The sequence below is a fragment of the Suncus etruscus genome, chromosome 10 (genome assembly GCF_024139225.1).
Source record: "Suncus etruscus isolate mSunEtr1 chromosome 10, mSunEtr1.pri.cur, whole genome shotgun sequence".
Lineage (NCBI taxonomy): Eukaryota > Metazoa > Chordata > Mammalia > Eulipotyphla > Soricidae > Suncus > Suncus etruscus.
The window spans coordinates 7,984,566-8,010,411 of record NC_064857.1 but is presented as its reverse complement, the minus strand read 5'-3'; the positions used below and the strand labels follow the sequence as shown (position 1 = coordinate 8,010,411).

Genomic DNA, 25,846 nt, shown 5'->3' with positions numbered 1-25,846 from the left:
GGTTTCCCAGGGGTTGACAGCCCACTCAAGCATGCCAATCTGTGGAGTCTCAGCTTTTAATTTTGCACAAGAAATAAGACAGAGTCACAGAAAAAAAGTGCATTTTACCCAGGGGTTGTTGAGCAGCTCCTTGGATCTTAACTAAAAGAAAGCTAGCCAAAATTCTTTTCTCTGCTGCTTTCTGCTGCTTTCCCTGCCACTTCTATTAGCCAGAGTTTAATATACAACTAACATACCTCCTAAGGGTTGGGGTTAATGTAAATAAGGGTATTTGTGCTAATTAATTCAGAAAAGGTGAAAGAAAAGGATAAAAAGTGATTTTACAGATGTCTGACAACATTTATTTGCAGGAAGCCAATGTATATTCAGAGTTTTTACAGAAGCACGGGGCATGAAACTCATTCACATTCATAAACATTTTCGTGTATAAGTCAGTGATTTATTTCTGCCAAAACATACAATCAGATTCTATTATAAACACATTTCATAAGGTTAGCTCTGCTGAGTGTTGGAGTGAACTGAAATGTGCCCTATTTGTGACTATATGGCCAGCATTTACCTTGTATTGAGTACATCATAGATATTTAGAAATAACTTTTTGAAAGAAAATCCTTATTTAGAGGAATAAAACACTAAATTCTCCTTCTGAATAGAAGCCACCAGATTGGTGACAATTTACAAGAGCTTTAAAAAAATGAAATGATCCTAAATAGAGAGATTACAGAAATAAATTAATGAGTAAAGCAACTCACTAAAAAGCATTACAGTATTTAGCTTGTTTTGAGGATTTATAGCATATTTTATTTTGACAAATATATACTTGTAATTTTTAATAGAAATTTTGATTTTAAAATATTGAGATACCAGGGCTGATGCTATATCAGCGGGTAAAGCACCTGCTTTGCATGCAGATTTAACCCATGCCATCCCATATGGTCCCCTGAGGAATGCTATATCAACCTCTACCAGGGGTCTTCAAACTATGGCCCGCAGGCCACATATTGTATTTATTCCCATTTTGTTTCTTCACTTCTAAATAAGATATATGCAGTGTGCATAGAAATTTGTTCATAATTTTTGTTTTTACTATAATCTGGCCCTCCAACAGTCTGAAGGACAGTGAACTGGCCCCCTGTTTAAAAAGTTTGAGGACCCCTGCTAGAACAGTAGATCCTGGAGTAAGTTCTGTGTACCAATAGCTGTGATACTCTCTTCAAAAATTGGATACCTATTAAAAATCAATTTTTTAATATGTTAGGCAACATATATCTACCATATAGATCTTGGATGAGTAATGATATTTGCATGAAAAAAAGAAAGAAAATAATTTTTATCTCAGCACTGTGCATTTCTTCCAGAGACATTGCCTCTATAATTCTCCTAAGATTCTATCGAGTCTCACACAGACATTTGGCTGTGTGTTGTCCAAACTCAGAACATAATGGATCTGTCCAGAGAGGAGGCTTAGGGAGTTTAAAGAAAAGCTTAATTGTGGTTCTGATGATTAGAATTATGTACAGACACTTTCCCCAGATATAAGCTGTGTTTGTACCACATAATCAATGCCCCCCTATTAAAAACATAAATGTAACATGAATTGATACATCAGAAAGTAGAAATTTTAAGTAATGGGTTTGGTGGGAAAAAAGTGTTCAGAAAACCTACCCAGATTAACAGCTGTGGGTTGTCCTGTAGATACTAGACTGTGACCTTGTGACCTTGCATCAGTATCATCTCTTAGATTTGCATTTAAAAAATACCCTCCAGCAGAGAAAAATAATATGCTGTCTATTCTTAAATAATTTCTTAATTTAAGACTCCTCTCTCAACATCTATGAGGGAGAAAAACTAGGGCAGGATTGTTTATACAATTGCATATTGTCATATTCTCTGTTCCCTGACAGAGGGGGTGTGGAGTGTCAATTAAAAGATCTATCAACCCACACTGCATTACTAATTCAGTAGTGTATAAAGGGCATTTTTAAAAGAACTGGCAAGGGGGCTAGAACAATAGGATGGCAGGTATGAAAGCAGCTAGTGTTTTGGCCTTGCACATGATCAACCAGATTCAATCTCCAGCATCCAAGATGGTTACCAGCAGTAATTCCTGAATACAGAAGTAACCAACCCCTGGTATGCATCCTTCCCACTAAAACTAAAAAACAAAAAGAAAAAGAAAGAAAGAGAATACAATCATGAAGATATATAAATCTATCAGTTTATCAGAATCTATCAATTCTGTAATATACTATAACTTCTGATATAACCTCAGCTCCTTAAAATTAATAAAGTATAAATAGAATTTATTATATGGAATTTATAAAATATAAAATAATCAACAACTAAAACAAATTGTTTTCTTTTTTTTTGGCTTTTGAACTACATCCAGCTGTGCTCAGGGTTTGCACCTGATTCTGTACTCAAAGGTCACTCCTAGAGGTTAAAAAAAAGCATATTTTGTTTGTTCCACAAATATTCCTTAATTCAATAAAATGCAGTCCTTGGAGAGTAGGTATAGTGAACTTAGAGAGGAAATGGAGAATATTACAGGCTAAATGGCAATCAAAAGAGAATTCCAAGCAAAGCATATTTAAATATTCTTAATGGATTATATCAAGTGAGCCATAAAGACAGAATCCATAGAAATTCAGTTTTATTATTACTATAATAAAGTTACAAATGTATATCGTGTATGTAAACATTTTATGGATTATTATGTTACTGACCCTACCCTGATCTGTGATTGTGCCCTACCCTAGGGTGTGACCTGGCATTCTGCCCCCACCCTAGGGTGGTACCTGATTCTGCTTCCACCATTGGGTGGTATCTGATCCCACCATTGGGTGGTACCTGATCCTGGGGGATAAAAAACAAGGGTCTGTGGAAGGCGGGGGCTTTTTGGTTGGAACTGATGCTGAGGCTTTGGACTTCAGTCTTGTCCACTGAATAAAGCTAATATTTTCACAAACCTGACCGTCTGCAAGCTGTTTACCCGCTGTTTCACCTCAGAACCGTCGGCTGGACAGGGTGGCAGACGCGTGCTCTGAGCTGGAGGGGAAAGACCTCATCCTCCATCCCTCCATCAGTCAACCTCTTCAGGGGCTGACTTGCAACAAATGTATAATCAAGATAAATAGATCTAAGGTCCTAGGTTATGAGTTTATGATGTATGGAAAATTAATACTTAAGTACCAAGTGTTGGGTCCTGTTTACTCCTTTATTGGTTGTTTGTGAATCTGCAAAGAGCTCCCAGAATGAGAAATTGATTACCATCCCCTTGTCCCCTTTTGGGGGAAGATCTTGGTAATATTTATCTACAGTAAATAATCCACACAGACAGGAGGGTTAAGGGGTAAAAGGTTGGGCGAAGAGAGTCCTTTGTCAGCCTGCTGCTAGCTCCAAAACACCTTGAGCCAGCCAGCACACTCTGCCAAAAGACCCCGAATGCCTTCCACCCAAGCTATCTATTCAGCTCTCAACAGTGCCCCCACCAGGAAGGTCAAGGTGGGACAACAGGCAAAGAATAATCTTATGGAAATATTTTTATATACAACAATTCCCCCTTTTTAGTAAAGAAACAATAATAATGTACAGAAGTAAATAATATTTTCTATAATTGTAAAAAGAAACAACTAAGCAATAAGAAAAGAGCAGCTGTTTGCATAAGCATATTACAAGTAAAAGTAGAGAAAAACTTCTAACCTAAACACAGGATGTCCAAAGCCAGAAACATGTGTCAAGGAATCAACTACAAGCTCCAAAGATGATAGATCTATGACGTACAAGATGAAAAATTTTGAGTCAGTTCTTACTAGCAGATGTAGAATTTGAAATTTAGGACTGTGAAAAATTGTGAGTGCTGCCTGTGTGTTTGTCTACTGTCCTGTCGCATGAACCCCTTGGGAGTGGGCCGAAAAGAGGCTCCAGCAGAGCACTTAGCTCTGCTTCGCTATGCGGCCGAGCGCTCTTTCTAAGGAAAGAATACCATCGCAACAAGAAGAAAAAATCACACTAAGAACTGTGCTGGATCACTGAAGCAAGCATTTCTCTCTGGACTGTCTTCTCTGCTGCGTGCTCGGGCTTCAGATTTGATCCTGTGTGAGGCTTCATCCACGGAGGACTCCCCTCCCTTGGAGGCAAGTCGACCCAACCAGAAAGGGCAGAGCCAGAGGAGCGTGGCTGCCTGCATAATTTATCCAATGAATACCACCACAACACGTAGAAAAACCCACAATACAAATGTTACAATGGGGAAACAACGCAGGCCAGCATCAGACATAGAAAATGAAGATGACAATTCTGATGACCAGATAATGACCGACCAACTAATCAACCTCTCAGATAAGGATTTTAGACTAGCAATATGGAAGATCCTCAACGAACTCAAAGAAACCATGGATCGAGTTGAACAGAATACTAATAAGAACCAAGAAAATATGAAGACAGAAATCACAAAACTACAAACTGAAATAACATGTCAACTAAGAGGCCTGAAAAATTCAATAAACGAAGTGAATGACAAAATAAATAAGCTCTGGGACAGGGTATCAGAATCTGAGAATAGACTTAGCGCAGTGGAAGATGAGATAAATAACAATTTCATACAGTGGGAGAGATTGGGAAAAAAACTTTAAGCAAATGAACAGACAATGGAAAAATTAGTCAAAGAATGGGAACAGATGAAAATAGAAGTCTATGACAAGCTCAACAGAAACAACTTAAGAATCATTAGAGTCCCAGAAACCTAGGAAGAAATTTCCAGGAAGAATCAACGGTCAAGAACATCATTAAAGAGAAACATCCAGAGCTAAAGAATATATGTAATCAAATCCTGCATGCTCGAAAAGTACCAACAAAAAGAGACCCGAGAAAAAATACCCCAAGACAAATCCTAGTCACAATGATGAATCCCACAGATAGAGACAGAATTCTGAAAACAGCAAGATCAAAAAGGGAAATTACATTCAAGGGAGCATATTTGAGATTTACAGCAGACCTGTCACCAGAAACACTCAAGGCCAGAAAGCAGTGGTGGGATATTTGTAACAAGACTGAATGAAATGAATGCTTCACCTAGAATACTGTACCAGGCAAAACTCACTTTTTGGTTTGACAGAAGAATACATGGTTTCACAGACAAAAAACAGCTCAGAAACTTTACAAACTCAAAACCAGCCTTAAGAGAAAAACTGAAAGACCTAATTTAAGACAAGACTAACCAAAAAATAACACCAAATTTCGATATAAAGATGGCATTAAATCCCAGGACAATTCTTTCTCTCAACGTCAATGGACTAAATGCACCAGTCAAGAGACACAGAGTGCCTAAATGGATCAAAAAACTCAATCCAACCTTTTGCTGCCTACAAGAAATGCACCTGAATAGTCAGAACAAACATAGACGCAAAATAAAAGGTTGAAGAAAAATTATCCAAGCAAACAACATCCATAAAAAAGCAGGAGTGGCCATACTAATATCAGATAATGCAAACTTTATACTCAGGAAGGTTGTAAGGGACAAAGATGGACATTTTATATTAATCAAGGGATAAGTACAGCAGGAAGAAATCACTCTCCTAAACGTATATGCACCGAATGAGGGGCCAGCAAAATATTTAATACAATTGTTGACAAATCTGAAAAATAGTATCAATAACAACACAATAATTGTGGGGGACCTCAACATGGCTTTGTCAACACTGGATAGGTCAACCAGACTGAAACCCAACAAGAATATACTAGACCTGAGGAGAGAAATGGAAGAAAGAGGCCTAGTGGATATATATATATAGGACAATCCATCCCCAGAAACCTGAATATACATTCTTATCCAATATACATGGGACATTCTCCAGGATAGGCTACATGGTGGCACATAAAATATACCTCCATAATATCAAGAGGATAGAAATATTGCAGACTACCTTCGCTGATCACAAGGCTCTGAAATTATTTGTGAATTCAAAAGGGACACAGAAGAAAAATTTTAACACCTGGAAGTTAAACAGCCTCATACTGAATAACCAGTGGGTCCGAGATGAAATCAAGGAGGAAATCAAAAGGTTCCTGGAAACAAATGACAATAAAGACACAAACTATCAGAACTTATGGGACACAGCAAAAGCAGTATGGATAGGAAAATTTATAGCTTTGCAAGCACACATCAGGAAGGAAGAAGGGGCTTACCTGAGTAGCTTAATGACACAGCTAATAGAACTAGAAAGTGCTCAACAAAAGGACGCAAAAATAGGGAGACAGAAGGAAATAACAAAGCTGAGAGCAGAAATCAACAAAGTAGAAACCCAAAAAAAAAAAAAAAAAACAATCCGAAAGATCAACGAAAGCAGAAGTTGGTTCTTTGAAAAAATAAACAAGATTGATAGACCACTGGCAAAACTATCAAAGAGAGAGAAAGAGAAAAACTTGATTAACTCGTATTAGGAATGAAAAAGGAGAGATCACTACTGATATGGCAGAGATTCAAAGGGTAATCAGAAACTACTTTGAGAAACTCTATGCCACTAAAAATGAGAACCTGGAAGAAATGGATAAATTCTTGGACTTTTATAGTCTTCCACGGTTGAAGGAAGAGGATGTAGCATATCTAAACACCCCCATCACTATTGATGAAATTAAAATGGTAATCAAATGTCTGCCGAAAAAAACAAAAGCCCAGGCCCAGATGGATTCACTAATGAATTCTTTCAAACTTTCCAAGAGGAACTACTACCAATCCTGGCAAGACTCTTTCATGAAATTGAACAAACGGAAGCACTTCCAAATAGCTTTTATGAAGCCAACATCACCCTGATACCTAAACCGGACAGAGATGCTACAAAAAAAGAAAATTACAGACCAATATCGCTGATGAATGCAGATGCAAAGATCCTCAACAAAATCCTGAAAAATAGGATTCAAATATTATTCTCGATGGAGAAAAACTAAAAGTCTTCCCTCTAAATTCTGGCACAAGACAAGGCTGTCCTCTCTCACTACTGGAAGTACTCACTATACAGATTAAGCAAGAAAAAGATATCAAGGGAATCCAGATAGGAAAGGAAGAAGTCAAGCTCTCACTGTTTGCAGATGACATGATACTCTACTTAGAAAACCCTAAAGACTCTACCAAAAAGCTTCTAGAAACAATAGACTCATATAGCAAGGTGGCAGGCTACAAAATTAACACAAAAAAATCAATGGCCTTTCTATACACCAGAAGTAATAAGGAAAAAAATGGACATTAGGAAAACAACCCCATTCACACTAGTGCCACACAAACTCAAATATCTTGGAATCAACTTGACTAAAATGTGAAGGACCTATACAAAGAAAACTATAAAACTCTGCTCCAAGAAATGAGAGGACACATGGAAATGGAAACATATACCCTGCTTATGGATTGGTAGTATTAACATAATCAAAATGGCAATACTCCCTAAGGCATTATACAGATTTAATGTGATCCCTCTAAAGATACCCATGACATTCTTCAAAGAAGTGGATTAGGCACTTTTGAAATTCGTTTGGAACAATAAATACCAGAGAATAGCTAAAGCAATCATTGGGAAAAAGAATATGGGAGGAATTACTTTCCCCAACTTTAAACTGTACTACAAAGCAATAGTTATCAAAACAGCATGGTATTGGAATAAGGACAGGCCCTCAGATCAGTGGAATAGGCTTGAATACTCAGAAAATATTCCCCAGACATACAATCACCTAATTTTTGATAAAGGAGCAAGAAATCCAAATGGAGCAAAGAAAGCCTCTTCAACAAGTGGTGTTAGTACAACTGGCTAGCCACTTGCAAAAAATTGAACATAGACCCCCAGCTAACATCATGTACGAAAGTTAAATCCAAATGGATTAAAGACTTCGATATCAGACCTGAAACCATAAGATATATAGAACAACACATAGGCAAAACACTCCAGGACACTGAGACTACAGGCATATTTAAGGAGAAAACTGCACTTCCAAGCAAGTGAAACAGAGATTAGCAGATGGGAATATATTAAGCTGAGAAGCTTCTGCACCTCAAAGGAAATAGTGCCCAGGATGCAAGAGCCACCCACTGAGTGGGAGAAACTATTCACCCAATACCCATCAGATAAGGGGCTAATATCCAAACTATACAAGGCACTGATAGAACTTTACAAGAAAAAAACATCTAACCCCATCAAAAAATGGGGAGAAGAAATGGACAGACACTTTGACAAAGAAGAAATACAAATGGCCAAAAGACACATGAAAAAATGCTCCACATCACTAATCATCAGGAGATGCAAATCAAAACAACTATAAGGTACCACCTCACACCACAGAGAATGGTACACATCACAAAGAATGAGAATAAACAGTGTTGGTGGGGATGTGGAGAGAAAGGAACTCTTCTCCACTGCTGGTGGGAATGCCGTCTAGTTCAACCTTTATGGAAAGCGATATGAAAATTCCTCCAAAAACTGGAAATTGAGCTCCCATATGATCCAGCTATACCACTCCTAGGAATATACCCTAGGAACACAAAAATACAATACAAAAACTCCTTCCTTACACCTTTATTTATTGCATCACTATTTACCATAGCAAGACTCTGGAAACAACCAAGATGCCCTTCAACAGACGAATGGCTAAAGAAACTGTGGTACATATACACAATGGAATATTATGCAGCTGTTAGGAGAGATGAAGTCATGAAATTTTCCTATATGTAGATGTACACGGAATCTATTATGCTGAGTGAAATAAGTCAGAGAGAGAGGGGAAAAATGCAGAATGGTCTCACTCATCTATGGGTTTTAAAAAAAATGAAAGACATTCTTGCAATAATAATTTTCAGACACAAAGGAGAAAAGAGTTGAAAGTTCCAGCTCACCTCAGGAAGTTCACCACAAGGAGTGATGAGTTTAGTTTGAGAAATAACTACATTTTGAACTGTCCTAATAATGAGAATGTAGGAGGGAAATGGAAAGCCTGTCTTGAGTACTGGCGGGGGTCGGGTAGGGAGGAGGGAGATTTGGGACATTGGTGATGGGAACGTTGCACTGGTGACGGGTGGTGTTCTTTACATGACTGAAACCCAAACACAATCATGTATGTAATCAAAGTGTTTAAATAAAATATTTAAAAAAAGAGAATATACTTCACAATTAGGTGTGAGGCTGCAGTGAAGATTCCCACATCCACTAAACCTCTAGGGCTTCTAAAACTCTCCTGTGAGCAGTGAGTGCTGAGCAAGTGTCATAGGTTTTCCCCATTCAAAAAAAAAATAGAATTTGAAATTCAATGATCTAGGTCTTAGTAGGCCAGGGGGAGCTCCTGGGGCAAGCACAAAGCCCAAAAGTAATTCGGAGACAGAGATCCTTCGAAGAGATGCTAACAAACCTGTATCAGGTAAAATGAAGCACATTTTTCCATTCATGTTCAGGTTGAGCAGAAGAAAGCCCATCTTTGGGGCAGTGAATTAGGCCCCTATTTTGCAGGAAGAGGCACACACACCCTTGCACAGTGGGGGCCATTGTAATGATGATACATAGGTATCTGAACTTAATCCAAGTTAAGTTCTGGCGCCCGAAATTGGATTTGAACCCTGGATCAAGACAGCATGGTGAAATTTCTGTTCTGGAGTTTGATTTTGGCTCTTTTCAGCAGCAGTGAGCCCAAAGCTGTTGGCTACCACATTGGAGCCATTTTCAAAGATTGCCGAGACCCCTCCTGTGGGCAAAAAGGCCATTGAGACAAGGGTGGTGAAAACTTGGATTACCCCCATCTAAGGCCCAGGACTGAGACTTTGTTTTAGAAAATCCTTTTCCCAAAGACCTCAGCCTCCTAAGACACTGATGGAGGGCCTGGAAGGCCTTAATTAGAAATGGACCAGAAAGAAAAAGTTTATCTAAATGGACTGATTTTTTGAACTATGGCCCTCAGACTTGGACTTGGATTTTGATTTTTGAAACTTCGGACTTTGGCTTACATGACCTTAGCTTTGAACACCCAGACCCACGGCCAACGTGGCAAAGAGCTTCACTTCAAAATTCTACCTGGAGGGGCTCATATGAAGCTTGTGGCAACAGCTGCTGCAGCGGCAGCCGGCAATCACTTTCACCAAAAAGCACCAGACTGCCCCATCCCTGATAGTAGACAAGCGGTCCTCTTCCGAGGGAGGCTGCAGTAGCAGCAGCAGGGAGCGCCCTAGCTGTGGTGGAGAATTTCTTTTTTTTTTTTTTTTTTTTTTTATTAGTACTGAAATATTTTTTTTTAATTTTTTTTTTTATTTAAACACCTTGATTACATACATGATTGTGTTTGGGTTTCAGTCATAAAAGGAACACCACCCATCACCAGTGCAACATTCCCATCACCCAAGTCCCAAATCACCCTCCTCCCCACCCAACCCCCGCCTGTACCCTAAACAGGCTCTACATTTCCCTCATACATTCTCAATATTAGGACAGTTCAACATAGCACTGGAAGTACTTGCTATAGCGATTAGGCAAGAAAAGGATATCAAGGGAATCCAGATAGGAAAGGAAGAAGTCAAGCTCTCACTGTTTGCAGATGACATGATACTCTACTTAGAAAACCCTAAAGACTCTATCAAAAAGCTTCTAGAAACAATAGACTCATATAGCAAGGTGGCAGGCTACAAAATTAACACACAAAAATCAATGGCCTTTCTATACACCAACAGTAATAAAGAAGAAATGGACATTAAGAAAACAACCCCATTCACAATAGTACCACACAAACTCAAATATCTTGGAATCAACTTGACTAAATATGTGAAGGACCTATACAAAGAAAACTATAAAACTCTGCTCCAAGAAATAAGAGAGGACACACGGAAATGGAAACACATACCCTGCTCATGGATTGGCAGGATTAACATCATCAAAATGTCAATACTCCCCAAGGCATTATACAGATTTAATGCCATCCCTCTAAAGATACCCATGACATTCTTCAAAGAAGTGGATCAGACACTTTTGAAATTCATTTGGAACAATAAACACCCTCGAATAGCTAAAGCAATCATTGGGAAAAAGAATATGGGAGGAATTACTTTTCCCAACTTTAAACTGTACTACAAAGCAACAGTTATCAAAACAGCATGGTATTGGAATAAGGATAGGTCCTCAGATCAGTGGAATAGGCTTGAATACTCAGAAAATGTTCCCCAGAGATACAACCATCTAATTTTTGATAAAGGAGCAGGAAATCCTAAATGGAGCAGGGAAAGCCTCTTCAACAAGTGGTGTTGGCACAATTGGATAGCCACTTGCAAAAAATTAAACTTAGACCCCCAGCTAACATCATGTGGTGGAGAATTTCAAAAGCAGCGAAAAGCTCCCAATCAAGAGGCAGGAGCGAGTGGCTCCTACTGGGACCCGCCCTCCAGATCAGGATAGTGAAGGGCACAAATGGACCCAGCTGCGGGGCTGGGGCCCCATTGAAGTGAAGCCACGTGGAACAGGACCAGCATAGACAAATGGTTTTAGGTGAAGGGATAAAGTGGGAAGATACAAATTTTACATGTCTGTACAATTGGTGTTGGTGATGGAATAAAAGTCCGCAGTGTATTCACTTTTGAACAATTAGATGGTGGTCTAAAAATTTTTTTTAAAAAAGGGGGGAGAAAAAACAGCGTAGCCCAACTAAAATTTTGATTTAAAAACCGCCTGCCTCTAACTTTGTTTCAGGTATATCTCTTGATTTATGTCATTTTCTTGCCAATTTAAATGTGCTTTATTGTTTTCCATAGTTAATATTCTCAATGGCATAATGTTTTACTGTGTATTTTAATGTACTAGCCTGTTTTCAAAATGTATGTCCTGTATATATGCTTTTGTACTTTGTGTGTAGAGAAAAATTAATAGGAACATGAACGTTCCAGGAAAAAGGTTATATAGCATTGAGAAATATAGCAACATAAAAGTTCCAGGATAAAATGCTTGATTTTAAATAGCATTTAAAGGTATAAGAACAAGGAAGTTCCAGAATAGTGCTTGGGTAAAAAAGCATTAAGTTATAGGTATACTTTGCAGAAAGGGTATGTTTTTGGAAAAGGCTAATATGTTAATTTTTCACTTTCTACTTTGCTGCTATGGAAATATTATCTGCCTTTGGCTAAAGGCGGAGTCAGGATTACTACCCTTCTTTTATATCCAGGGAGGGGTAGATATAACCTCACCCCTCATTATTCCTATGTAACCTTACCTACAAGAAAAACCTCCCATTTCTGGGAGGGGTCTTTTGTAGGTAAGAAAAAGGTTTGACCTCAGGGGAAAAGGGAATTTGCATGATGGAGGTTGGAGGAGAGATGGCTGAAAGAAGCTAGATGCAGGGCAAGCTGACAAGACCATGCTTAAATAGGTTTAAGATTATAGGCCACACATGTTGGCCAGGGCAAATAAAGATGTTATTTCTCTGGAAGCCTGACTGTATATGAGTTTTTTTACCTGCCACTCTCCTGAACCCAGATACCCTCCGCCTAGAGTGGATTGAAGCCACTTGGCCTGGGATGGCAGAGAAAGGCCCCTCCATTCATCCCATCACCATCCAGCTCCATCAAAAGGGATAATTTGTTATTTAATTCTATACCAAGTACCTTGAGAAACAAAATATATGAACCACTAAAATGTCAATATGGTTTTGTCCCTTTGTGTTTTCTTTTTTAGCTACAACCATTGGTGCTCAATATCAAAACAAATTCATGGCTTATGAACTCATGTTTAGTCAAGCTAATGTGCTCAGCTTTGTCCAATTTTTTCTCAGATACTTATAAAGAAGTTACATCTTCCAAAGTATATTCAGTTGGGCAAGAGGCCCAAATTTATGGTGCAAGGGCAAGATCAGGACTAGGTACCACCTCAGAGGTATCAACACAAAACTTATGCACACACAGACACAGACTGTCACAATAAAGAAATTGTAACAGCCACTTGCTGCCTTCCAGATTTAAGAGCTCAGACACCCTTGACCTCTTACAAGATATCTGTGATCTAAAGGTCATCATCAATGTATATATATGACCATAATTACTAGTCACTTCTCAGATCAAATAGACATTGATTTTATACCAGCAACTCGGATTAGTCCAGGACTGATATATCTTATTACTATAGCTACTACAACACGTGTGATCACATATCTGCAACAAGCATCCAGACCCACACAAATTTAGAGCTATCGACAGGCTTGGTTTTGCAAGGAGAAGAGCAAGATACATAGAATTTAAAACATCAATAAAGAGAAAACAAAATAAAGAAACAAAGAAAAAAGTCAAACATATAAAAAGAAAGGTAAAGCCAATCTTCACGTGAGATAGATTAACATGATAAACCCCCTAGATTTCCATGAGATTTTTCTTTCTTTTTTTTTTTACTATTTTTTTTTTATTTAAACACCTTGATTACGTACATGATTGTTTTTGGGTTTCAGTCATGTAAAGAACACCACCCATCACCAGTGCAACATTCCCATCACCAATGTCCCAAGTCTCCCTCCTCCCCACCCGACCCCCGCCTGTACTCTAAACAGGCTCTCCATTTCCCTCATACATTCTCATTATAAGGAAAGTTCAAAATGTAGTTATTTCTCTAACTAAACTCATCACTCTTTGTGGTGAGCTTCCTGTGAAATTTTATATGCCAGAAGGAATGGTTTGGTCTTCAAAGGGCAGATACACAAGTGAAAGTAGAAAAACTAAAGGACATCCAAGCAAAGATAAAATAAAATCACAAAATTGTTATGGAAAAACTGCACTAAATTATTTATGTCAATAGTTTTGCTGAATGTCAATGGAATTATCTGCCTCATCAGAAGGCAGAGTGATTGGATGGAAAGGAAACAACTTAACCTTCTGCTGCTTACAAATTTGAACTCTCAGGATAAATCCAGGCTCAGAGTAAAAGGATAGAAAACAGTCATACAGGCAAATTTTTCTTCTATATTTTAATAATTAAGAAGTCACAAGATTACCATATGGGACGCCGGGGGATTGAACCGCGATCCTTTTTTGGCGAGCACTTGCAAGGTAGACACCTTACCTCTAGCGCCAGTCGCCGGCCCCACAGGCAAATGTTAATACAATGGTCATATAAGACAAAATAGAGTTTAGTCAGAAAGAATAGGACATTTTATATTGTTTAAGGAACCAATAATTAATGGAAAAATAAACAACAGTTGAAATTTTCCAATGCAAGGAGGGAGACAGACATTCCTGATCCAAGAAGATCAGTGAGTTTCAAGTTCTTCCAGAAAGTTTTAGAAACAAAAATTTTTCCTAAGTGTTTCTGTGAGGTCAAGATGGCCCTAATAACAAAGCATAGATATTACTTAAAAAGATATGACCAGTATCCCTGATGATGTTAAATGCAAAGATCCTCAACAAAATCATATTGAGTAGAATTCATGTTATATAAAAAAAGACAGTAAACTATGAACAAGTTGCGATTCATTTCAGAAATGCAAGAATGGCATGTTAACTGATATATCACTGAATATGATATGCCACATAAAACAGAGTTATAAAAAGTATGTGAACTATACAAATAGATGCAGAGAAAGCTTCTGATGTGATTCCGTTCCAATTCATGGAAAAACTCTCAACAAAATGACTATAGAAGGAAAATACTTCAATATAGGGAAGACAAAGAAATGGGACTCCTACAAATTTCTATGAAGTCACTGTTACCCTGATAAATATAGCAGACATCACTAACAAAAAAAATCAAAAATCTATACTGATATTGATTTGCAAACAGATGCAAATCATCAACAAAATATTAGTGAATAAAATTCAACAATACATTAAAATATCATACATTAATATTCAATTAGTATTTATCTCAATAAAGCAAGAATGGCTTAATATACAGAATTCAATCAAGGTTATACACCATATTAATACAAAGAACAAAACTCATATGATCATATCAACAGGCATATAGATAGCTATTATAAAGATCCAACACTCCATAATGAACACTCTCAACAAGATGGGGATAGTATGTTTCCTCATTTAGTGAAATATTTACAACAAATCCAGAGCTAGCTTTTTACTCAATGGTGAAAAACCAACAACCTCTTCTCTGAGACATAAGGACTAAGTATAGTATGTCCAAATTTGCCATTATTATTTTTTTGTTTTTTTTTTTTTTTTTTTTTTTTTTTTTTTTTTTTTTTTTGTTTTTGTTTTTGGGTCACACCCGGCAGTGCTCAGGGGTTTTTCCTGGCTTCATTTTCAGAAATTGCTCCTGGCGGGCACAGGGGACCATATGGGGCGCCGGGATTTGAACCGATGACCTCCTGCATGAAAGGCAAACGCCTTACCTCCATGCTATCTCTCCGGCCCCGCCATTATTATTTAAGATATTTAAGGTAGTGATACACAGGAATAATCAAGAGAAAGAAATTTAAGAGATTCAAATTAGAAAGGAAGTTATATTATCATAATTTGCAGGTGATAGGATTTATCAGTAACTCAAATCTCCCTCAAAAATATTTAAGAAATAGTTTTAGGGGCTGGAGTGATAGTACAGCAGTAGGGCATTTGCCTTGTCTGCAGCTGATCCAAGATAGACCTTGGTTTGATCCCTGGTGTCCCATATGGTCCCCAAGCCAGGAGCAATTTCTGAGTGCATATCTAGAAGTAACCCCTGAGCATCACTGGGTGTGGCCCAAAAACCAAAAAAAAATCTTTAGAAGAGAACAGTTTTTAGAAGAAAAGATGGCTTTTATTCAGGGTACACTGTGTCCATGAAAAGACCAAACATATGGAAAAAAACAACAAAGCTATAAATAACCAGAAAAACAGTATGACAATAAGTATGCCCCATATATAATTCTAAACTACAAATGGTAAATGATCTAATCACCAATAAAAAGACACTGAGTGGCTGGATATTTATGTCTGTTTTATGCATACAAAAGCTTAACATCTGATACAAAGACAAAATTAACTCAAAGTGAAAGGCTAGAATTGTTAGATCTCAGCCAAAAATGCAGAGAAAAGGAAGTAAAATCTGTTCCGATATGTAATAAAATGGACTTCTATTTTAAAAAGGATACTGATAAACAACTAATCAGGAGGTCACCATGGCAAAAAAAAAAAAAAAGTCAAGGAGGGAGATACAGGAGGATGCATGCTGGGAACAGGGGTGGAGGTAGGACAACCATGGTGATGGAAGTGGCCCTGATTCATTGTCACTATGTACCTTAAATATTGCTGTAAAATATTTGTAATTCACTTTGGCCACAATAAAAATTAAACAAAGAAAACAAAACAAAAAAAACAAATGTAAAGACACATGATTGACAGCGACACTAATTATAGGAGGTGCACAATTTATAAATCTAGACCAAAAAAGTTAACAAGTCAATAATGGTCTTAAAAGAAGCAACCAAAGAGATGGACTTAATACAATAAATTCCATCTCCAGATAAATAAAGACAAGTTCTTCTCAAATGCACCTGTTTTGTCCTCAGTAATAGAGTATATATTGGGGCATGAAGGAATACTTCACAGCCTGAAATCAGGCATCTTTCCTGGCTACAGTAATCTGAGACTAAAAATCCACATGCAAAAAAAGTTAGAATACCCCCAAATATGAAAAGTCAGCAGCAGAGTTTAAAATGAGGAAATTAAAGGAGAAAGACAGGATCAACTGGAAGGGTTTGCTAGTTCCAGAGGCATTTATAGTCAGCTTTGCTGATCTTGGTTGTGATTTCTATGAGGTCTTGGCTCTTATTGTGTTCTGTGCTGCAATCTAATCCTCTCACTTAATGGTTGGCAAAACTGTAGCTACATACCTGATTTTGTATTTATGAACTTGCGATAGAACACAGATATGTTCATTTATTTATATTCTATTTCACACTAACATAGTAGGAAAGGGGTCAGAGAGGTAGTACAGCAGGTAGGGCATATGCCTTGCACATAGATGACATGGGTTTTGTCCTCAACATCCCACATGATTCCCTGAACACATTAGGAGTTATTGTTAAGCACAAATCCAGGAGTAAGCCCTGCACACCACCAGGTATGGTCATCCCTCAAAATAGCGAAAATAAAATAAAATCATATAATATAAACTGACAGAATAGAGTGCATATTGGCAGAAACTATATGAGTGGCCAAGTTTAAACTAAAAGAAAGCTTGCTGGCCCTGTTCTCTCAGTTTGTTTACATGAGTCTTAACATAAATAGAGTTAACTACAAAGGCTGCTTCAGGTTTAAGCCTCACATTGGCATGTAAGTTTTGTCACTTTCTATCTATTAAGATCATATTCAGAGACTAGAAACAGAGGCTATCTTGGTGGAAGGAACTGAAAATGCATGTCAAAAATAAAATGAAGGGCCCGGAGAGATAGCACAGTGGTGTTTGTCTTGCAAGCAGCCAATCCAGTACCAAAGGTGGTTGGTTTGAATCCCAGTGTCCCATATGGTCCCCGTGCCTGCCAGGAGCTATTTCTGAGCAGACAGCCAGGAGTAACCCCTGAGCACCGCCGGGTGTGGCCCCCCCCAAAAAAAAAACAAAAATAAATAAATAAAAAATAAAATGACAAAACAAACAAAAATATCTATTTTTAAGCACCATGTTTACAAGCATAATTATAGTTGGGTTTCAGTCATAAACAAAATACCCCCTCTTACCAGTGCAACATTCCCACCACCAATGCACTTTTAATATTTTTCTAGCTTCACTGTTATAGCAAGTACTCCTAGTCCTATATTGAATAGTAGTGACAAGAGGGTGAAACTTGTCTCATGTCAGATCTTAGAGGAAAGGTTTCAGTTTTTACCCATTTGAGTAAAATATTTGCCATAGACTTGTGATAAATGGCCTTCACTTTTTTGAGAAATGTTCCTTTAATTCCCTTCTTGTTGAGAAGGGAATAATAGTGTTGTAATAATAATGTTGTATCATGAAAAAAAAAAAGCAAAATGTACTAGTACAGAGAATTCTGGTCATTTTGTAATCAACCCCATTGGTTTGCATTGCTTTCAGACTGAAAGAATTGTGGTGAAGTTGGATATGTTTATCTTATTTAGAAAGCCCATGAAAATCAAATCATCTTAGGCATTGTTACAATCATTTTATGACAATTACAGGCAAGAAATCACTCTGGACTTCTTTCGAAAGTACATGTCCAGAATAATCTTGGCAGCGATTAGCATATTTAGTTGTTAATATTAACACTGCATCCTGAGAGAGTCATAAGGAAGCTAATGGTTGTTTTACATAGCTTTACAAGAGAGAACTATTGTCTTCTGTCTACTGATGACTCCTTCATCCTGAAGGAAATTAAAATAACTCAATTGAAATTTGTTAGTTTATTAAGAAGATAAGGCTCTAGAAACAAATAATCCTAAAATACAAATTCTAATACAATAAAGGTCTGTTCTTTGTGTCAAAAAATGATTTGGTAAAATAGCCTACTCTTGGGGTCAGAGAGATAGCATGGAGGTAAAGGCATTTGCCTTGCATGCAGAAGGCTGGTGGTTTGAATCCCGGCATCCCATATGGTCCCCCGAGCCTGCCAGGAGTGATTTTGAGTGTAGAGCCAGGAGTAACCCCTGAGCGCTGCCAGGTGTGACCCAAAAACAAACAAACAAACAAACAAACAAAAACACCCAAAAAATTTAAAAAACTGTCTACTCTTGTCTGTGATGGTGTCAGAATCTTTTTTGAGGTGCTTGATATAATGGGAGCAGCCTCGGGTTAATACTTGGACCCAGTGATGTAATGCTGCTTCGGCTGGCAGTGCCATTACAAAGAGAAAAGAGAGAAAGAATCTGCAGGATGCTCCTATCATTAAAATCTTGACTTCAAAGGGGTCATTATAATCTGACTCTTAAGAATGTCTCTAGTGGTTAACACTGCATTTGACTTGCAATGCTGAAGGCATGTGGACTCTAGCTAGCTGTGTGTCTAAATTTAAGAATGTATTTTGGTGCACAGTTTAATGTGATCCAAAGCTCCCTCTGGTTATCAAATTTTAATTTTCATCCTTTTCTTCATATAAAGAATGCATAGATTCTACACCAGGGAGACCATCAAAAATCTCCTCCACATCCTGCTTTTAGTTAACAATCCTGGATTTCTGGAAAATAATTAGTTTTCTCTGTCAAGTCAGGGCATAGATTCCTGAAGTCGGACCAACCTACAGATAAAAATGTATCTCTGTGCCCTGACATAACGTGCAATGGTAAAATTGATCCAAGAGAGAGCAAACTGGTCTATGAGATCAAAAGGTTCGAACTAAAGTGATAAGGCAGGGAATTCATGGGCTGTCATGTAAAGCATATAAATTTACTGGATAATACTGTATTGGATACTTGAAAGTTGCTAAGAAAATAGATTTGGGAGGAAAGAGGGGTAGAGAAACAGGCAGCAATAGCAGCTGCTACAGCAGCAGCAGTGTGAAGTCTGGGGATGTCAAGAGCAGCTCTGCCCTGTGAGACTTCAAAAGTGAAATACCTGAAACCCTGATCCCAGCATCAAGGCACCAGATTCCTGGAGATGAAGAAGTGGCTGGTCACAAGATTGAAAATCAAGGTTCTAGGAAGATTACTGGAGAAAACCATGGTAGCAATGGTGGGCTTAAACAAAAGTGGCACTCCTGGAAGCAGATAATAGTAACAGCAGTCTGGCAGTGATTGGCGCCCTGACTTGGTCCCACAATAGAGCAAGGTACTTTGAAGCTTGGTGCAAGCCCATCTGTGGGCCAACCTTGTGGGACACAGGTATTAGATCAAGGACAAGGCTAAAAAAGGCAAATTGGGGGGGCGGAGCGGTGGTGCAAGCAGTAGGGTGTCTGCCTTGCAAGCACTAACCTAGCACAGATCAAGGTTAGATCCCCCCGGCATCCCATATGGTCCCCCAAGCCAGGAGTGATTTCTGAGCACATAGCCAGGAGGAACTCCTGAGCATCATTGGGTGTGGCCCTCAAACAAACAAACAAACAAAGGCAAAGGGCTCAGTGATTTTGCCACACAGGTAGCAGCAGCATAGCTATGAGATGACAAGCGATGAGATAGCCAACGGTGATAGTGAAGCAGGGGAACTGCTCTGATTTTGGGTACAGTTTTGTCTGGCATGGTACCCCTTCCCTGGTGACCCAGGCAGGGTCTCAGCTCCAGTCTTCATTTTGAACAAAAGTTCCTGTACTCAGAGAAAAGCTTGGTCTTGAGACAGGCAAGGCCAAAGATTAGCAACTGCAGTGATGGTGGGAAGCTTTTGGAATAAAAAACTCAGGCGAGTGCAACGAGAAAAGAACACAGATGCTTTGTTTTGTTGAACTGCCCTACCACCACATAAAAAATACACACACACACACACACATTCTAACGGTCACAATGGAAAGACTATCAGGAACCCCACAACATCTAATAAGTGAAGATGGAAGTTCTGAGGACCCAATTATCTGGCACATGAATCGCCTCTATAATAAGGACTTTATTATTGAAGAGGAAAATATGGAGGATGTTTATAGAGTGCAAAGAAGCCATGGGGTAAACAACCTATAAGACTCAAGAATAAAAATTTAAAAAATTTTAAACAGAAATAACAAGAAGAAAAACTTGGTAGGCAATATAAAAAACACACTGCAAGGCCTCAAAGCATAGTAAAAGCTGTGGAGGACAGAATCAGTGAGCTAGAAGGTAAATTTTGTAATACTTCCATTAACAGAAGTTAGAAAAGAACTTTAAACTTAGTAGAAATCATTGAGGTCCCACAGACAGGAAGAATACCCCTATGAGAAAGCAATAGTCAAAAATATCATTGCTGTGAAGTTCACAGAGCTGAAGAATGCATATGCACACATTTTGAATACCTGAAGAGTACCAAGTATATAAGACCTAAATAAAAGCTGCCAAGATACATAGTCATAATGATAGATGAAAATACTGAGAGAAGCAAGATTTAAAAAAAGAATTTAGGGGTGGAGAAATAGCACAGCAGTAGGGCACTTGTTTTGCACATGGCCGATATAGGACAAACTTTGGTTTGATTCACTGGCCAGAATCGATCTCTAAGCACATATCCAAGAGTAACCTCTGAGTGTCACAGGGTGTGGCCCAAAATTCCAAAAAGAAAAAAAGAAATAAAATTGAAAAACAACCAAGAAGAAAGAAAAAAGAAAGAAGGAAGAGAAAGAAAGAAAGAAAGAAAGAAAGAAAGAAAGAAAGAAAGAAAGAAAGAAAGAAAGAAAGAAAGAAAGAAAGAAAGAAAGAAAGAAAGAAAGAAAGAAAGAAAGAAAGAAAGAAAGAAAGAAAGAAAGAAAGAAAGAAAGAAAGAAAGAAAGAAAGAAAAGGGAAGAAAAAAGGAAAGAAAAGAGAAGAAAAAGGAAGGAAGGAAGGAAAAAAAGAGAAATTATGTACAAAAAATAATCCTCAAGATTTATAGACTATCACAAGTAACCCTCCAGGCCTGATGGCAGTGGTGAATATAGTGAAAAACTCAATGAAATGAAAATGAATACCTTGCCACAAGTTCTTTACCCAGCCAGACTCTCAGGTTTGAAGAGAGAATGCAGAGCTTCATGGATAAGCAGCAGCACAGAAACTATCTATGAAATGAACATCACTCTGATACCAAAAGCAGACAGAGATACTACAAAAGAAAAAAGAAAAAAATTATAAATCTTGATGAATACAGTTACAAAAATCAATAAAATGTTAGCAAACAGAATCCAACAATTCATCAAGGCTATACACCATGACCAAATATAATTAATTCCAGTGATGCAAAGATGATTTAAGCATACAATATTATGCCCCTATGCCTCCTAGTTAAGGTTAAAATTAAAAAAAAAGAAAGAAAGAAACTTAAGGTGAGATAAAGAATTTATTCAGACCTTGAGTTTGATCCCTGGCAGAACCACACAAACGTGCAGTCTTAATGGTACTGTCCTTGGGATCCCTTGATATAATAAAGTGTGTGATCTCGGATACACAGCAGTGTGCAAGCATGGCAAATATGCTTGCGACCCACTCAAAGCAACAACAATGCTAAACAACATCAAAGGGAAATGATGGGAGGGAAAAGATGTTTTTGATAATATAATGCCTCCAAAATTTAATAGACCACAAATCAATTTACATGCAATTTTATGAGCTAGTAATCATAGTTTTAGTTATTCCTTAAACAAGTTTCACACTTTGTTTATTTCGCTACTACATCCTGGAACATCATGATTCTTTTTCTCTAACTGTAGAATAGCTAAATTTAGAACCTAGTATTTACCTGCAACACAAACACACACACACACACACACACACACACACACTCACACATACACACACACAAAATCACTGGACATATAAAGTTACTAATATAATAGTTAAAATATAATAACCTGAAATAAAAAACTCAATTTCTTTCCTCACACAGGCTAGGCATGTGCTCTCAACTTCAATTATGTATTTCTCCCAATTTTATTGGGAATCAGATGCTGTTCCAAAACTGTGGTCAGAGCAGCGTTTTTCAACTTTTTTCTGATTGTGATTCCTTCTCCCTTCCCTGTCAGTTGGTCATCTATGTGGTAGGCTCCATTTATTTGATTTTCACCTGTGGCTCCCCCCTTATCATTTCTTGGGGGCCCACTGGAGGCATATGACCCATGGTTCAGAAATACGTTTAGAGGATTGGCATTTCTAATTAAAGTCATCTAAGAAAGAAAATTCAGAAACAGCAAACCTGAGACTTCTACCTCTGTCCCTAAATAACAGGGTACACGTTATTTTCCTCTTTTAGATGGTCCTTACTTTGTTATTATTCACTTCACTTTGTTATTCTCATTTCTACTCTCATATCCTCTGAGTCTCATTGGCTTTCTGCTTCATGATTTTGTTCATTATCTTGAACATCCTCAACATTTCCTCTCTAAAGCCCTTATCATAGAGGTTATGTAGATAACTTATATTAGTTGGGTCTTCAGCATGACTATCATCATTCATTAAGTATTGCTTTTCCATTGTGACCTTTGCAGTGTGGTGGTACATTTTTTATGAATTGTGGTGGGGCTCATTGACTGTAAGAGTTGTGAGCTGTGTAACAAAGCAGAGCTTCTGCATACTTCTCAGGATGCACTGATCTGGGGTGAAAATGGCTCTTCTGAGTCACAGAGAGGACTCTGCTGCAATCTGTCTGCCTCAGTTTCTTGGGACTTTGTGGCTAAGCAAAGCCAATCTGGGGTGACTGGAAGACCGTTTCCCCTGTTCTAATGCTTATCTTTTCCTCAGGACACACTGCCCTAATGTGAAATTTGCTCTTCTGAATCACAAAGAGGGCCTCCTTGGCAGTCTGTCTCAGTTTCTTAGAACTGTGTCTGCACACAGTTATCCCCAATCTTTATTTTCACTTTTGTGTTTCATGATTCACTCCTATTCCTGAAATGAGAAAAGTAAAAATATTGATATCACAATTCTGTGAAAAGTCCATAGGCAGACCTTTGTAAAAGTATCAGAGGGGCTGAAGTGGTGGCGCAGGTGATAGGATGTTTGCCTTGCATGTGCTAACCTAGGAGAGACCATGGTTTGATTCCCTGGCATCTCATATGGTCCCCCAAGCCAGGAGCAATTCCTGAGCACATAGCCAAGTGTGCATCACCAAGTGTGTTCACACCAAAAGTCTAAGAATTACAACTCTTTTCACAATAATAGAAATTATTATAAGAAGCAGTGGGCATCCAACCCATAATGATCTATTAAACATGGATTCCCTCTAGCTTCATGAGATTTATAATGGACTATTGCAAATGTTTACTAGGTTATAGAACTTTTCTTTGTGATGGTTTATTGTATATTTGGCAGATATTAGTGAACATATGATTTTTGAATTTTTGTTAATAATTCCTACAGTATTTCTAAGTATTGTAAAATATCTAAGAAAAATAGAGTTGTTCATTGTACATAATAAATAGGCCTCTAAAATTCTGATAACTTTAGCCAGTTGTCCCATTATAGCCACACATCAGTGTTTCCTGAGGAAGTTTCTTACACATTCCAAAGCCTAGATCTACTCTGATATTCTGATATAAATACAATTTACTTTCCCCTAGTTATTTTAATAAAGAACCACTGCTTTTTAAAAAGAATAATATAGTGAGATACTTTCTTTTTTCTAGAAACATATATATATGATATATATTCATCAAAATACATATATATATATCCTGCCCAATTTTAGCTTATATACTCTCATTACTTGCATTCATTAAGAGATTTTTGGGGTCATATTTTTATTTTAGTTCTGATTAGGAGTGCTACACCCTGTGGTGCTCTGGAGTTACTACCCTTAACATCTTATTTAGGGGGGTTAATTTCTACATTGCTCAGAGAACCATGCCATGCAGTACAAGAGATGATGAAGGCATCAACATTAAAAATATACTCTCATCCCTTTGAGCTATTGCCCCAGCCTGCTCATATTTTTAGATGAAAATCAGTTGCTTGGGATGGAGAGGAGGAATGAGGAGTAGGTTGGTTTAAGCAAAGCAACAGTCAACACAATAACACTTGCCCTGTCCTGGCAGCACATCATGCTTGTACAACGTCAGATGTCCGTGATAGAAGAGGACTTGGAGGAATTCCAGCTTGCTCTCAAACACTACGTGGAGAGTGCTTCCTCGCAGAGTGGATGCCTGCGGTAAGTGTCTGAGGAGGATGGTGGGGTCTGAAGAAACTGCATGTGAGAATTTTATATGAGATTAGACTGATCCTGCTAGCCTCTGGGGGATTTATTTGACAGAGTTTAACTGGGAGTTTTCCTTTGATCCTTGCGCTCTATGTATACTTGATTGTTAGGAACTTCATCAAAAAGAAAAATTGAGAGAACCTTGGGAATGAGATACGGAGCTTCCTACAGTCAAAAAACAAACAAACAAAAACCTTAAATCCTTTTGCATGCAAAATCTACATTCTGATTTAATTATTCCTCTGGTATTTTCAGTGTATCTGACCATTGGCAGCTGTTCCTCTGGTCCTAATAAACAGATCAGCCATTAAGAAATTGCACCATGTCTGAAAACCTTTTTGCAAACCTTCATCATTAAAGAACACTCTTCTGTGGCCACCTCGCCTAGACTTCTACTATTATGGGTTATTCAAATATGCAAACGATTTCTCTTCTTCCACTTCTGCACCCCAAGAGACCCAATAAACAGCAAGCAAAATTACTTTCCAGAAACAATTATTGCAGAATTGATCATAGAATTTCTTTCAAAACTTTTATAATTGTCAGAGTATCTTATTAAAAATCCTTTATTCTGACTTTATACCTACCAATCAGAGGAATCTCAGCACATTCTTCATTTTTCTTTCATCACAGCACTGTGCACAGCCCAGTTGTGTAGCATTTTCCCTTTATAATTTACTCATTTCCCTTTCTGCAAAACTGCCTTTCTTCTCCCAGGATGGACCCACCTACACACTAGGCCAGGGTAGTAGAACTTGGACAGAATTCACCTGCTTCTGCAGTTCTGCAGAACTGCCACATCCAATTTTCCCCTACCTAGGTAGTTTCTTTAAGCTTTTTTATAATGCTCTTTAAATAAAGCTTTAGGAAAAGTGGTTTAATCACCCATGTGTATGCACATAAACTTATCTTTTTATGTCAGGGCGCAACAGTGTTCCTCTGAGAAATTTCTAATTTTCTCATGCTCCAGCAGATAACTTTGTTAGTTGAGAAGTCTAACTCTGGAACCCAGCACAGAATGGCGACTTTATAGTTTTAGGAAAGACCTTATTAGCTCTATACCCCAGTTTCTTTTACACAAACCAAATAAGATGGGCACATGGGCATGAGAATTGTTCTGCACAGTGCTTGTCATCCACTGA

At 37.9% G+C, this 25,846-nt stretch overlaps 1 protein-coding gene across 1 annotated transcript in view; it reads left to right on the top strand.

Annotated features, from left to right (window-relative positions):
• The window catches only part of NECAB1 (N-terminal EF-hand calcium binding protein 1), a 186,159-nt gene that overhangs the window by 144,370 nt on the left and 15,943 nt on the right, over positions 1-25,846 (top strand). The window contains exon 9 of the mRNA XM_049782416.1: positions 24,544-24,656. Within this exon, the coding sequence (XP_049638373.1) occupies positions 24,544-24,656 (113 nt within the window). The remainder of the gene's footprint in view (positions 1-24,543; positions 24,657-25,846) is intronic.